The sequence below is a fragment of the Aspergillus brasiliensis genome (assembly GCF_001889945.1).
Source record: "Aspergillus brasiliensis CBS 101740 unplaced genomic scaffold ASPBRscaffold_13, whole genome shotgun sequence".
NCBI lineage: Eukaryota > Fungi > Ascomycota > Eurotiomycetes > Eurotiales > Aspergillaceae > Aspergillus > Aspergillus brasiliensis.
Genome location: NW_027137454.1, coordinates 421,745 through 437,676, shown reverse-complemented (window position 1 = coordinate 437,676; position 15,932 = coordinate 421,745). Strand labels below are relative to the sequence as shown.

The following is a 15,932-nucleotide window of genomic DNA, read 5'->3' as shown; positions in this document are numbered from 1 at the left end:
TTCAAGTCGATGAGTAATAGCCACCGATCCTTTCCCTTCGTGGGTCCCTGAGGGTCCCTGCAGTAGTAGCTTCCTGGGCTGGAGTCGTCCATACTCGTGGCACCTTCCACCTTATCTCAAAATCGATGCGTGCAACTTGGCAAATGAGTAATAGCATTCGAGATGGCTTAGGCTTTGATAATTGAATGGACGGCTCGCTGAAGGAGGGGGCATCTGCCGTCTTACGTTAAGCTTCCGGCCACATCCTGCTTACTCTACGACCGGAATTTCCGCCCAATAGTAATCGGGAAAGGGAGTGAAGAAATCATTACCCGCAGAACACTAGTATAGTAGGGAAATCTGCCGAATGTCTGTCCGCTCTGTCGGAAGGGACAACACATTTGAAAAAGACATACTATGAGAGCGTGACAGGTCTCCCAACAAGGGCAAGGGCTCGCCAGGACACGCGCTCCACGCTGGATGCCTCAGGCAAACACGACCTGAAAGCGGCGCCGGGAAAAGTAACTCCGGACGAATCGCAGCGCGTCACGCGCAAGTCTATAGAGTTGGGTTACATCAATGACCCGTTCACCTTTGCCTTCATCCCACTTTTCTCCTGTTCATCTTCATCGCTTAGGCAGCCTGTCGGCATCGTTGAGATATCTTTTTCCATCGAATATTGTCGTTGTCACCGTCAGAGCGCGGCATCTTCCGTGTTTTCCCTATACCTAAGCGAAGGGGTCTGTCGGAGCCGACGACGGCCGTATGTGAAGCTATTCGGCCGATGTCTGTAAGGCAAGCTGGGATGGCCGAACCATGGAACACACCACGGTCGTACCCGGGATTCGGCAGGGCCGGTCATGCAGAGCCTTTGCGATGATCCCCTTATCCGGGGTTGGGGCCATCAGCGCGGCGGGGTCGCGCTTCGCTTAGGGGCAGTAAAGAAAATCGTTCACATCAATTCCATGGCCTAGACCTGCTTTCATATCTCTTGGCCGGCTCTCGTCAGCTCTAGCATCCCCTTTGGACGCATCTGTTGCAAAATCCGGTGGCGCCCGGATCATAAACTTTAAAGCCTAACTGATAAACTCTGCAGTGGCTGAGGATCTGAGAATATATCTGGTGCTTGTTCTTTCCGTTAATCATACCATCTTCCTAGCCCTGGTCAAATCTCCGCGGCGACTTGCAATGTCCTAGACGATCATTCAAACGCTGTGGGTTCGGCAGCTCATTATCCCCTGCAGCTGCCCCGGATGACCCCGGAACTTCTCAGGTACGTCTTCACGCTAAGCACCCATGGCCGTCCGCAGTCGCTGTCGTGTATTATAGAGACACTGCTGACAGTATCAATATGGCAATAGGTTTTACGGCTCCCAGGCTCCGGATCAAGCCAGCGGGCTACTGCACAAGGGAGTCCCAGACTCGATTGTCAATGGACAGAACTACTCTACGATGGCTAGTCCAGCCTCAGATCCCGCGTTGGTGGCTCTTGCACAACTGGGGACCTACCGCCTAGGGTGCACAATCGCCTTTGTTTCGCTGGTCGATAATTCAGAGACGTATATCATCGCCGAAGCTACGCCGTCGGGCTCGCGCGGCGGCAATCAAACATCCGTGGATGGTAATACGATAGGTATGAGCACTCTCGGTTTGGGAAAGAATGCAACACGAGGCACCCGGTCTTCGAACGTCATCAGTGATGGCCTCAGTACAATCATTCGTGATGTTCGAATGGAAGCACACCTGGAGTCTCATCCTTTCGTTGAACGATTCCGGCCTAGGCTCTACGCGGAGGTTCCATTAACTGCATCTTGTGGAGAGGTAATCGGGACGTATTGCGTGATGAACAACAAGCCTTGCCATCATTTCGGTGCTGGTGAATTGGCCGAACTGCAAGATGTTGCAAACGCTGTTGCAGCTCACCTGGAGAACGTCGGGACAATACGGCGTTATCGCCAAAACGACCGTTTGTTGGGTGGGCTTATGAAGTTCGTCAAAGGCCAGTCATCAAATGAGATCGATGGATGGAAGAGCCGGAGGAAAAGTACGGCGGCGGCCAGTCTTGTATCGCCCCGTTCATCGGAAGTGCCAAAATCACCTGGTTCATCGGAGGTCCCAGAGATTGACCGCCTCTCCATGTCAACAACTGAAAATCGCGAAGTCTCACCATCATCCTCAAAACATCCTCCACCACAACCTCCGGAGTCGCCGTTCTTCCCGATTCCAACTTTTCTTCCGAATAATGCAGTGCCAAATGGGATCCATCAGCGTCATGTAAGGAAAAGCTCAGATGAAACGAGCAACCTCGTTATGGTTCCAGAGAGCACTCCCATTTCTGAAAAAGCCTCGATGCTTTTCTCCCGCGCAAGTGGGCTACTTCAGGAATGTATGGATCTGGACGGCGTTATCTTTGTCGATGCGTCACGCAGCAACAGTCGAGGGCAAGTGCAATATCTCGGCCAGCCATCTATTGTAAATTCCGCTAACGTTTGCACAGTGACTCAACCGCCAGTGTTGGAGAATGGGACAAAGAAAGTGACTCTGGCTTTTCTCTCCGCTCACCTAGCGTATCGTCTTATGGCGGCTGGTCTGAAAAGCAGTGTGAACCTCTTGGGGTAGCCTCGTCCGATCGTGCTCTAGGGAATAGCGCCAGCATGTTCAGAATCCCTTTGACAGAAGGTCTGCTGCATGACATGTTCACTGCTTTTCCGCAAGGGGAATTACTTCACCCACATCTGGCCACTGGATGGCCAGCCTTGAGTTCATTGCATCAACGGAGGCAAAGTGTTCAAAGCAACCAAGGTGAACTCCCTTTGCGGCACTCTATCAGCACCCGATTGGCACACAATTTTCCGGAGGCCAAGTCTATGATCTTTCTTCCGTTGTGGAACTGGAACAAGTCGCGCTGGCTTGCAGGAACACTCATTTGGACCTGCGATGACCAGCGACAGCTCGGCAAGGATGATCTGCACTTCCTCAAGTCCTTCGGTGATGCAATCGTTTCTGGTTTCTGCCAGATAGAATGGACGGCTGCAGAGAAGTCAAAGTCAGATTTGCTGGCGTCGGTCAGTCATGAGCTTCGCTCCCCATTGCATGGTATGCTTGCCAGCACCGAGCTCTTGCAGACCACATCTCTGGACACCGCCCAACAAGACATGGTTGCCATGGTTGAAACATGTGGTCTCACACTCTTGGATACTATGAATCACCTGTAAGCCCGATTTTCCTGCTGCATGATGTTTACTAATTTTCTGCAGTCTTGAATTCACGAAGATCAATAACCTGACCCATTTACGCAAAAGAGGCGGTTCAAATGGTGAAGGGATGGATAATTTGCTTACAGAGTTTGACCTGGACGAGATTGTGGAAGATGTGACTGATGCCTTGTACGCAGGCCATCGGTCTCTCATCAAGGCTGCGAAGGTGGCCAGTCGCTATCTACCAGGTGGATCTGCCGTTGGTAGCAGGCCTGCTGGTGCACCACAATCGAAAACCGATGACCTGTCCGTGATCGTCCGCATTGAAGACTTGGGCTCGTGGCATCTACAATCGCTCTCGGGTGCATGGAGGCGGATAATCATGAATATCCTGGGAAACGCATTCAAATTCACACGAAACGGCTTCATTGAGGTTTCATTGGCCAAGAAAGTTGAACGGTCTGGCTACACCAAGAGGACTCTAGCCCACCTTTCAATTACGGATACTGGCTGTGGGATCTCACCCGACTTTCTTGAGCACCACCTTTTCAAGCCATTTGCCCAGGAGAGCATCTTAACAGAGGGAGTTGGATTGGGACTGAGTGTAGTGAAACAGCTTGTGGGCTACCTGGGCGGTGAGGTGGACGTGAAGAGTGATTTAGGGGCTGGGACGCAGGTGAATGTGTACATTCCTGTGGAGTTTGTGGAAGATGCTTCCACAATGGATTGTGGTGCGCCGGGAACGCGGACAATGACGCGGGTATCTTTGGTGGGCCTCAATGCATATGCAGATCTCAAAGAAGCGCCCAGTGGTCTGCTGAGCACGGAAGCAAAGCGGAAGCTTTCGCTAAGAGGGGCTCTTAGCAACGTGTTACTCAGCCAGCCTGGGTGGATGGTGTCCTTCGCCGATCAGTTGGATAAAGCCTCGGGCGATATCGCCGTCATTGAGGAATCCACGCTGAAAACCCTTTCGGAAAGAGGACCCCTTGATGTGAAGTTCAAGGCTGTTGTTGTCATTGGCGAACAGGGTGTCACACTCCCTGGGGAATTCGCCATCAAACGGGCCGATGTGTTCTATGTTCCTCAGCCGTAAGTCTACTGAGAGCTCTCTGAAGCTGTCTGCTAATGATAAACAGGATTGCACCTCGCAAGGTCTTGCAAGCTTTGCAGCGGATTACAGACTCCGGCCAAGGGATTCCGTTTGCGGAAAGCCCCATTCTCGGACCCCTCTCCGGTCTTCCGCTCCGAGGCCGAAGCTTGTCTGATGCGTTTGCTATGGCGAAGGGCACAGAATCACCGCCGGTTGTGAGAGAAAACGTTTCCGAGTTTGCCCCATCCCCTCCGCGAGGGTCTGTTGGTAAAAATCTCCACGTCTTGATTGTGGATGACAATGACATAAATCTTAAAGTAAGCACAGTCCATCAGGCGTCTACTACAAGTACTAACCTGTCCAGATTCTCGCTACCTTCCTGCGAAAGATCGGCTGCAGTTACGAAACAGCGTCCAACGGCTTAGCTGCCTTAGAGAAGTACAAAAGCTCTACCAAGCCTTTTGACTATATCCTCATGGGTACGTGGATTGCCTCTCTCACTGTTCCGCATCAGTGACTAAGTATGCAGACATCTCAATGCCAATCATGGACGGAATCGTCTCCTCGAATAAGATCCGCGAGTACGAAGAACAACATTCGCTCCCACGAGCAGCCATCATGGCGGTTACCGGAGTAGCCTCGAGCGAGATGCAACAGCAGGCCTTTGCAGCAGGCATTGACGACTACTTGGTGAAACCTCTTTCACTTCACGACCTGAAACGAATAATGAATATTGCATGATTTGACATATAGATTTGGTGGGTGGCGTGATACGGCGTTACGGTTATTCTACCATACATTCGTTTGGCGCTAAGTCTCCTGGGGATTTACTGAGACACAAACACTCGTATGGCGCGGCAAGTATAACCTCATCGGTATATTGGAAAATTATAAAAATCGAACAGGGAGTTTGAGGGTTACCCTCATTATGTTCTCATATATGTGCAACAAAGTATCTCAATAGAATATGAAATCAGATCAAAAATAATATACATGTCCAATCAGATTTCCTAGCGATCTTAGTAACAAGTCATTTCTTCATCCCTTGAGATGACCTTTCCCACGTCATAGTAGCCTAACCTTCAGTGTACACCCAACAGTCCCTGACAAGGTAATCTCTCTTTAATGCCAATACCTGAACACAGTATCCGATTGTCCCCCTCTAACCGTATTATCTCTCTAACGGCAGCACACCCCGCAGAAACCTCAGGGGGAGGATGAGCAGTCTGACATTAAAACTAACCAACCAGGGTATCTCACCCAATGCAGAAAGATAGGAGTTGAATCACTAAAAGTCAATGGCTGCCAGCGGACACATGTAACGGGAGGATGGTATAAAAGCCTTCTGTATGACCACACCGACCATAATCAAGCCATTAGTTGACCAAGGCCAAAATTTCTTTACGAGGTTTTTCCGACTTCTCGCCATTCCGTGGTCTCCTGAAATGAGCGTTGGTGTGTTGTAGACTGTCATATCTGAAACATCCGCCAGATTCCATGCGCTTGCTAAAAGTTGGAAAGCACTCAGTGCCAATCCGTGGTACTTGGGGGTGGGCAGGATGGCGAATACCAGACACGGAATCATACTCCTGGTGTAGATCAGATCAAGTAGAAGTCTTCGTGCGTCGCTCACTCATAATACCAATGTTCACATATAGATACGCACGTAAGTAGGCTGTGTCCCTTCAGGCAAAATGCCAAATCTCATTAAGCCAGGGCAAGATTATGAATGAAGATTTCGAACGTATGAAACCCTCCTCCTTAGGATAATGCTTCAAATGCCCCTGCCCAGGTCCAGGAAGCCTTGCCGGCTGAATCATCACACCCTGCTCACCGATGGGATCGGTGCGCGGCCATTCAATCTGCTGAATTCGAATTTTAAGTGAAGGAGGTCCTTTACAGATACGGAGGTTGACTAAAAAAATCCATATCGACCTCATCATCTTGCTTCTGAATCTCAGATAAGAGAATAGGGGATAAATGCACGAGTGTATGGTCTGGATGGTATAAGCGTTTTTTCTTTCTAGGACCCACGATTCAATACGAATGTGTCTGCGACTAGGGAGAACCCCGACGATAGTTAGGGTCATGGGGGTGGACCGAGAGCTCTCTGGAACTAGGTCCATGATTCTGCTATTTCCTTGATTATGTAGCTGGGTCTTTATTCGCATGTTATCCGTTATTATCATTGCACTGGGCTTCTGACCCTTGGGAAGCGTCAACGGTCTGAACCCTCGGGATTGTCTTGGCGTTGGGATGTCTCTGCTCCCATAGCTTCTCAAGGATCAAGGCCACCAAGGTCATTATAAGCAGGACGTCAAGGCTTCAAGCTAGTGCGATCCCCAGCTCGGCTTCCCGCAGGTGGTACAAGGATCCAGAGAAATCCTTTTGGTGTCACTGCTGATGTGCGTGAGGCAGAGAAAGTGGGATAAGGCTTGGAAGAATTCCGCTGGTGTGCCTAGGGTTTATATGCACTGAGTCAAGCATCGTGAGGTTAAAGTACATCTGTGTACCGGCCCCTCTAGTATTAACCCCCTCTGGATGAGAGAAGTAGTTGTCTTCCGTATACAACGGTAGTCATGCTATAAAGCAGGCCCTGATTTATGGTCAATGGGTTGAACGAAATGTTACACACTGCGACACAACAAAATGATGTGATATCCCCAGGGACAACGCCGAAAACTGTTCTCTTGCTGCAAAATCAGAGAATCTAACCCATCACTGTAAAGTTTCCGAACTCCCTTTATTTACGCTGTTGGAAGACCGAGTCCTTTGGATGTATTGTTGTCCGCATATACGGCAGTTCGTGTCTGTTAACATTGTGGCAGTCAAGGAGCAATGCTCTTCGCAACGTCGTTGCTTGAACTGTGCCCGTTGTCAATAGACTGAAGGGAAACTTGCCCCTATGGAGGAGTTCTAGCGTTTTGGGCGAGCATGCATGCCAGGGAGACTAAGAGGCCATGTCTCCATAAATGTAGCTATTCCCAACTTATGCTTAATCAAGGATGGTCTGCCTCTTTGAATAGGTTTGCCAGTATTAGACATATCCATACTTGCCTCACGGGTGGAAAAGCAAGGTCCAAAGCTCGTGGACGATGGTACAGGGCACCAAGGGTTTGAGTACCTCTGGGCTCAAGAAGTTCGCTCTTGCATTTGTCAATGCTTTCTTTCAGGGGTCCAGAGCGTCTCGAGCAATTCATAGAATTCGTCACGCTCACTTTCGGTCTTTCTAACCAATGAAGGTGGGTAGATATGGCAAACTTAATGGGTTCCCCTATCTGGGATACTTGGCTAAATAATCGCAAGCAGAAGATCAAATCTCGTGTGTCAGGTGCTCATACTCGTTCTTCCGAGTGTGGTAATGTGGGTACGATGGACATTTTTGCGTGTATTGTTTTCTCTTGAAATAGTCCATCATCAGGTCGAAAGACATTGAATAAGATAGGTCATTCTAAGCACATGAAAGGCCTCAGGTATCATCCGCAAAATTGTGAGATAAGATCGTCTTCATTGTTCATATGCATGTACCCCAGAATGAGCTCCGGGCGAGATACGCCTAGCTTGAACCGTTCGGTTCGGGCAAGCCTTCTCATATTCATATAACGAGTTCTTGTATGTTCGGTCCCATTCAAGCTTGCCGGAGCATATATCCCTCCCCAAACCTATACGATTCTTCATTATCCATATTCATACATGGCAAGACCATCGCATTTCTGTCGGGCGAAGATAGCATCTACCGTCTCTCGTTGATGGTTTCAGCTGAGATCATGTATGTTATAGCTCATGAAAGACCATGAACTTTCGGTAGACCTTGCACTGAAATCCATCCAAGTATGGTCTCTAGACCTTATCTTTAACCTCGTAGCCACCTCCAACAACCCGTTGGGTATCATAGGGATAAATTCATTTATCACAGCTTCTCGCCATCTTAGCGAGTGATCTCCGTGGACAGGCCCAACTGAAAAAAAGTTTGGGTAATGAATTAATAGTTTTAGATAGCCCGAAAGGTCAGAAGACAAGCAGACCCCAACCCACTTGGAAGGCTGAAATGGTAGAATCAGCGGTGCCATGACACCTTCTATGGTCTTGTTTGTCAGTTACTGAAACAAGATATGCGTAGATTATGGCTTGCTTTGGCCATGATTCTCCCCAGATTCTTCCTTGGTCATGTTAACCATGGTGTCTGTGCAACAATAGCTGAGGTAGAAATCCATTGTCGATGTGAGGTGCTCTCTATTAGATATAGTGATTCAGCATGGAGTCATGATCGTAACAGGACCTAGAATCTGTCATGTGCCGCCTCCAATCCACAGGAGCGCGTTTACCCGCATACAGCAACACTCTTGGGCTCTTCTGGCCCAGGGGCTGGCAATCTTTTCAGCTGTCATTTCGCGTGCAGCAGTACATCGTGCATATGTTCTTCTATAGCGCTCACTCCATTAATTAGCATACGCTCTCAAGTAATCCAGCAGCTCTGTCAACGAGGATGCGAAGGATGTGTACATCTTTTCGACCTCTTGTGTAGCCTGGACTGTCACTGGGTATCTCGATTATCAACAATTCACTACTAGGTTCAAGAAATACCCAGGCAGTGTGTATCACTTCCTGCAACCCCGTTGGTACTTTGGTGATAAGCGTTATGGTGTCTGGGAAGTATGTGAACCTAATCGTGTTTCGTGTATGGCTGCGATGGTCATCCATACGAGGTATTCGAGCATCCTTGTTCAACTACAGCCTCTTTGTGGTCTGTAGGTCGCTAGCTTCTCCACGCATAATGATCTCGCTTTTTCTGTTCCTCAGTGATAAAGTCGCCTTCTCGCCAGCTGTATAATATTGAAAAGATATTGCATTCGAGCTTTGCTGTGATCATTTATAGGAATATATCCGTACTGTAGCGGTACCTTGAATAAGATCACTTTCGAGGAGCAACATGGCCATCTGGTGTCCTTCACGTATACGGTTTTATGCCCGCGAAAGATCAGGAGAAAATGTGCCTCTGACAGAGGTTCTGTTGGTATTTCCGCTGTCTTCGGTTAAAGCCGTGCATTTGCAGAAATGATCTATTCCACTGGTGGGACCTTTCAGGAACTTCTGTTGCACGTAGACAGGACTCTCTGACAGAAGCCGCATGTGCGGGTGTTGGAAGATAAATGCATATTTTGAGACGCTTCCGATGGTAGGCACTGTGGCCTTTGTAGCTGTTCGGTCAAGTTGTATAGCAATTGTATGTAGCCTTGCATGTGCACCGCTTTTGGGGATAACGCATTCAGTCGCATATCGCAGCTTTCATCGATCTGCATGGGATCCATAAAGAGAAGATGTTGAAGCAAACGGGCCTGCAGGTCCAGATAATATAACTGTACGGGGTATTATTAGGGAGTCTGCGAAGGAACTGTATCTTTCCTCTCCACTCGAGTTCGCAATCATTAGGTCCTCCAATACCAAAACTACCTAGGCAAGAAGAGGATGGTTCGTTATTTCTGGAATGAGGAGCCGGATCAGTCTGTTTTTCAAGAACCTTCTTGCTGCCTTATAGCTAAAGTAAATTAGTTCGGGCACAGAGGCAGCTCAGAGCATTCAAGTCGTTGGTACTCTGTTGTCAGGATATTCAAATCCTAGCCTCAACGTACAGGCCAAGGTACGTTGCTTGAATATATGTTGGCGCATATTTCGTTTGCACTTCTCCAGAGTACCCAAAAGCGAGCCTTCGCACTAGCGATCATTTCAGACTCTGACTCAAGGTTAACCGTCATCGCTACTACAGCAGTGGACCTTTCGTATGAAGCCCTAGATTGCAGACATTAGCATCTTGATCCATTCCGAAAAGGGACCACTCACTATACTCACAGTCAAAGCCCCGACCGGAGCATGCAGATGGTGCATGCTCCATCTGGATGACCAAGACTCGATATATCTAGGCGAATTTCCAGGACCCACGATTTTATGAGATGTTTATGCGACTATAAGCACAAGGGGTAGTCTCTCTTTCTTGCGTTTGAAGTTTTTGACAGGGCAACGATCACGCGATCCAATACATCGGATTGATAGCCATACCAAGAGCTGTATTGCCAAAATTATTTGAAATCAGGACATCATCAGGAATATCTGTCCCATAAGGCGATTTTGAAAGCTCTTGTACGATGGATATAGCCTTGTCCGCGTAACGTTCCCCTTCTGCCACATGTGATTCATAATTCTTAGCGGCAATTAGGGTGCCCGTTGGGCTCAAAGCTCGCATAATTCCTGACAGTAGGCTTTAGATAAGGCGCGCGAATGCTACATATAGCATACTGTGATCTCCAGAGATTCTGGGTCCGTATCTCACAAAGAATGTTTCAAACAGTCATCGCGGGATTTGGAATCAAATCAGGACGTAGATGACGCACGAGACTGGCCGTTTCTTGCACTCATGCCTTCCTTCTCTAGCTCTGGTGCTAGATTTCCCACTGATATTCTGGCAACTGTTGGGGATGAGATGATGAAGGGATATGGAACCCCTGATGCACTCACGCGCTGCAGTTTCCTCTTTGTGAGGAACGTAGGAAATACCGAATGGTCCAATACTAATTCATTTGGATATGGTAATCTAGTAATACCTTTGTGACATCAATATATTAGAATAATAGAGCATATTCAGAACTTAGTTGATAATTTGGTAGAGTGCTGAGGGGCTGGGGAGTGTAATGGAAGAAGAGGGATCTGAGGAAGAGCAGGAATATATATAAGGCCTACGGTAGCAGTGCATGTTTTCAAGTGCATGATTCCAAGTGCATGATCCAACTCGTTGAATGAAGGTATGGAATAGAGTTCACAAGGTGAAGATCAAATTAATTAACTAGCTATCGACATGCTGCAAATCATTATCGTCAATCTGACATCAATGGCAAATATTGAATCAAGAAAGTAATATCACAAGCACATTTCCCTCCGCGTATTCAATTATTTCTTCTTGCCAGTCAAGCCCAGAGCGTCCGTCAAGGAGCCCAATCCCAGACTGCCGAGCAACTTGTCCAGTCCCAGTCCACCCAGCAATCCATTCACTAGGGGACCCAGACCGAGACCCTGCAGCAACCGGCCAACGAGTCCGAGGACACCGGTCAACAACAGGCCAACAGCGGTGATAATCTGGCCGAGGGGTTCGCTGAGCAGTGCCCACAGAGGGTTCAGTTGCTTCTTGGCATGAGGCATGCCTGCGATCCGCTTCTTGCCATTGTCAATGGTCTTGACAACCAGATCGGTGAGCTCCTTAAGGTTCTCAGCCAATGCATGCTCCTCGGCAGAAGCTTCGTGAGAAGCAGCACGCGCCTTGGCCGTAGCGGCAACATGGCCATCCGGATCTAGGGCACGGATGGCACCATTGCACTCCTGCAGGATGTGGTTGCCCTCTTCAAGAAGCGGCTTCACATCCTTGACCAGTTGCTCCTCATCAAGCTCATCCTTGGGCGTGCGGTCTGCCTTCTCAATATGCTATCGAAGGGTTAGTTGCGTCATGATATTTATAAGTATCTGAACGTACCTCAGAAATCATCTTGCAGACGGGGCGAAGACGGTCCAGTGTCTGGGCAACAATGCCGCTCATCTTCCTAGCCAACTGCTTGTCCTCCTCTAGCTTCCTCTGAGCTTCCTGCTCCTCAGGGGAGATCTCCGGCTCCTGAGGTTCCTCCTGGGGCTCCTCTTCGGGTTCCTCCTCAGGCTCCTCAGGAATGTTCTCAATCAAAGTGCATTCGCCGATCTTGTTACCATCATTGTCGACCACATAGCCGTTATCATCAATCTCCTTGCCGATGAGAGACGGCAGGTTGCCAGAGGTGAGCTTGCCGATGAGGTTACCATCAGCATCGCGCACCTCGCCCTCGCGGTTGACCTTGCGGCCGGACATTGGGTTGACGTTGCGCGGCTTTTCCTCGGGCTGCCAGCGCTCAGCACGGCCGATAGTGTTACCGTTCTTGTCCAGAATTTCGCCGTCCTCGTCAACCTGACGGCCCTGGAGGCGCTGTGCATCGCCCTCGACAAGACGGCCAATGATCTGGCCCGAGGCATCAGTGATCACACCGTCCTTACCGACCACGGCATTCTCGAACCCGTAGAAGGCACCCTCGGGCTTCTGCTCCTCAGCTCCTGGGACGAGCTCGGCTGTTCCAATGACTTTGCCGTTATCACCCCAGATCTGGCCCTTGCCGTCAACCTTTCGTCCAGCAAGACGCTTGTCACCAGAGGGAATCCGTCCGAAGACGTTACCCTGGGCATCCACGACGTTGCCAGCCTTGTTGACCGTCTTTCCTTCCAGAATTGACAGGTCTGGTGCCTCCTCTTCTGGCTCTTCCACTTCATACGGCTCTGCACGTCCCTTGACGTTGCCGTACTTGTCAATAATCTCTCCATCCTCGTCGACAGCACGTCCACGCAAGGTCTTGATGTCGCCCTCAATGACCTTGCCGACGACATTGCCATCGTCATCTTCGACGAGACCCTCCTTGTTGACAACAAGGTTCTCCAAACCGGCGAAGGGCCCTTCGGCTGATTTCTCCCGTTCTTCTTGGGGAATAAGCTCAACACGTCCAACCGGCTTGGGTCCGTCCCAGATCTGACCGTCATGGATCTCCTTGCCAGCAAGTTCCTTCGCCTTGCCTTCCACAACACGGCCAATCGGGACGCCCTTTGGTCCAATCACGTAGCCGAGCTTGTTGGGGGTGAGACCTTCCAGACTGGACAGGTCAGGGGCTTCCTCCGGCTCGGGCTCAGGCTCATCTTCGGCCTCATAGTATTCGGCTTTGGCGATGGTGTTGCCATTCTTGTCCAAGACGTCCCCATCTTCATCGACAGGGCGACCGAGAACCTTCTTAGCATCGCCTTCGGTGATCTTGCCAACACGCTTGCCGTTCTGGTCCTCCACCCATCCATCTTCAACAACGTGGAGACCCTCCAAGCCGCCGAAGGGCGGTTCGTCGGGGTGCTCCTCGACGGGGAGGGTCTTGGCCTTTCCGATGACGTTGCCTCGGTTGTCCCAGAATTGTCCCTTGTCATCGAGCTGGGCGCCAAGTCTAGCGATCTTCTTCGCATCGCCTTCGACCAGTTCACCGACAGGCTTACCGGTTCCCCGATCAACGATCTTGCCCAGCTTGTTGCACTTGAGGCCTTCGAGCGTAGAAAGGGGAGGAAGATCATCCTCTGCTTCTTCCTCAGCGTCTTCGGCAGCGTCATCGACAGGTTCCTTGGCTTGGTCGGCAGTTGAAGTGTCCCTTTGCTCCGCGTCGTCGACAGCCTCATGGCTCAGCTTGCTGGCAGGTCTCTGGGAGCTGGCAACGCTCTCAGCACCTTGGCGGGCTTGTGACGCGATTTCAACGCGGCCGATAAGATCGCCATCATCATCCAAAACATTTCCTTCCTTATCAGGGGCATATCCAGCCAAGTCCTCGGGATTGCCCTCGACAAGCTTCCCGATCGGCTTCCCTTGCTCGTCCTTGATCGCCCCAGATGCCGACACAGGACGATCAGCCAAGGCCGCGATATCAGTGATGGGTTTCGCTTCGGGTGCTGCCTCGGGTGCTGCCTCGGCTGCTTCTTGAGCCTGAGATGCGATCTCTACGCGGCCGACGAGGTCTCCATCATCATCTAGGATATTTCCTTCCTTGTCGGGGGCATAGCCAGCCAGGTCCTCGGGGTTGCCCTCAACAAGCTTGCCGATAGTGTTGCCATCATCATCCTTAATCTCTCCGGACTCGGAGACAGGACGATCGGCCAGCTCGGCGATATCGTTAATGGTTTCTTTTGCCTGATCGGTGGTTTCTTGAGCCTGCTCCTGGACGCTGCCATCTGCATCCTGGAAGGCCTCGGGAAGGACATCGGCAACCCCGACAAGGTCCCCCTCCTCATCGAGGATCTCGCCATTGTCCCCGACAGTGTATCCGGTGAGATATTCGGCCTCACCTTCCGCGAGTCGGCCAATGGCATTGCCATCTTGGTCATGGATGAGGCCATCTTCGCCGACCTGCAGACCCTTCAGAACAGACAAGTCAATCTGGCCTACACCTTGGTCTCCAGCGTCATTCTGCACAGACTGTGCAGTCTCCTGGGCTTTATCCCCGACTTCAGAAGCTGCTCTTCCGATCTGGCTTGCCGATCCAGATGCCTGGGACTGAACGTCATCTGGGGCCGGAGAAGGAGCGGCCCGTTGCTCAGACTGGAGCCGGCTGACCTTACCCTTGGGCGTGGGGGTGGAGGGGGCGCTCGGCTCTTCAGCCTGCGATGCGGACTCCTGGGCGTGAAGCTTGGGAGGGGTCTTCTTCTGGGGGGTCTGTTGGCGGAGCTTGGGTGGGGTGCCTCGCTTGGAGTCAGGGCTGAGGTTGAGCTTGGATACTTTGCTTGCGATTGGAGAGGCCATTGTTGATGTATAAGATGGGATGGGTTGATTAGATGCAAAGGGATTAGAGAAAAAGGCACCGATCTTGATTGGATAGTTTGTCTTGGGAGGTATTGGTAGCTGATTTGTCGTCGCGTTCGTCAGTCGTACAAGTAGTTGAAGTAGCTAGTGATTCGTCAGGTACAAGAAGGTAAAGATGATAAGATAGTAGCAATTGTCAAGGTTCAATCGTGAATACTAAAGTCAGGTATCGAGATATGTGCAGGAATAAGTTATCAATTAGATGCTCACCACCAGCTCAACGCTTCAGGACCCTTTAAATGCATCTATCATGCAGCGAAACCCACCTACGTCATCGCGCCTGGATCAAATCTGGGGGTTCTCATCCCCGTCAAGAGTCGAGCAGATACATGCAGGGCCTCCGTGGCGTAGGTATCCTATCACATCATCGCTGCACGCAGCGCGATGGTGTACAGGATCAGCCCATCAGATGCACGGATTCTAGAATCGAGCACCAAGACAATGAATGGAGACAAAGTCAATGAAGGTTGCCCCACTGCCCCAGTTAGCGAGGAGATATAGATCATTCTTGCGTCAGAAGTGGATGGATCGTCTCTGCTGCTTTCCTTCCCGAGGAGATTAACTGGAGCAATCTATTCTTGTTCACTGCCAAAACACCTGATATCAGGTGCCTTAGTGCAGATTAGTCAGGAACGATGCCTCAAAGCACTGACAGCTGCAGGAAATTCACTACAATAGCTTCCTCACTGTTATGCCTTACTGTCAATATCCCAACTTCGAGATACATCTCCATCGTTGCGCAATAACTCCAAGCATTATCTCATCCATCACAAGTAACACAATGGAACAGAAAACAGGATATCAAGTCCGCAAGCCGAAAGTTTGGCTCTCAACCACGGATCGCAGCGCAGCGCATCGCATTGTCGACACGCGGCCGACCGAGTCTAATAACGTCATCCCGTACCACCCTCAGCCCTTCGATGCGCATTGACTCCCCAGTCAATAAAATGAGATCTGACATGTAACGGCCAGGATTAGATCCAATGAGCGGACAACGTGGCTCTTTTGCGATTCAGCAATGATGGCATTGTGGGCGGCTTATCCTCCGATTCGTGTCGCCGGTGTGGGGAATGATCTCATCCGCCGACGGGCCAGCTTCACGCCAGCGATTGACGCTGTGGCTTGGTCGAAATTCTATGATTCTTATCTTAATAACAGGTCTTATTATTGAGAATGGGCTGCAGAACCGGAAATGGCCAAAACAGGCCAGCCTTGCTCTAGTACC

At 50.3% G+C, this 15,932-nt stretch overlaps 2 protein-coding genes across 2 annotated transcripts; one reads left to right on the top strand and one right to left on the bottom strand.

The window, feature by feature from the left end:
• Window positions 1–1,232: 1,232 nt before the first annotated feature.
• ASPBRDRAFT_199354 (uncharacterized protein) lies at window positions 1,233–5,007 on the top strand (the record flags this gene model as incomplete). Its single annotated transcript, XM_067621321.1, has 7 exons — window positions 1,233–1,252; window positions 1,341–2,399; window positions 2,477–3,190; window positions 3,237–4,265; window positions 4,313–4,583; window positions 4,631–4,745; window positions 4,796–5,007. 7 exons carry the CDS (start codon window positions 1,233–1,235, stop codon window positions 5,005–5,007), a joined length of 3,420 nt encoding a protein of 1,139 aa, XP_067475467.1.
• Window positions 5,008–11,205: 6,198 nt separating this feature from the next.
• Window positions 11,206–14,647, bottom strand: ASPBRDRAFT_133711 (LEA domain protein; the record flags this gene model as incomplete). Its single annotated transcript, XM_067618540.1, has 2 exons — window positions 11,206–11,733; window positions 11,783–14,647. 2 exons carry the CDS (start codon window positions 14,645–14,647, stop codon window positions 11,206–11,208), a joined length of 3,393 nt encoding a protein of 1,130 aa, XP_067475466.1.
• Window positions 14,648–15,932: the final 1,285 nt, after the last annotated feature.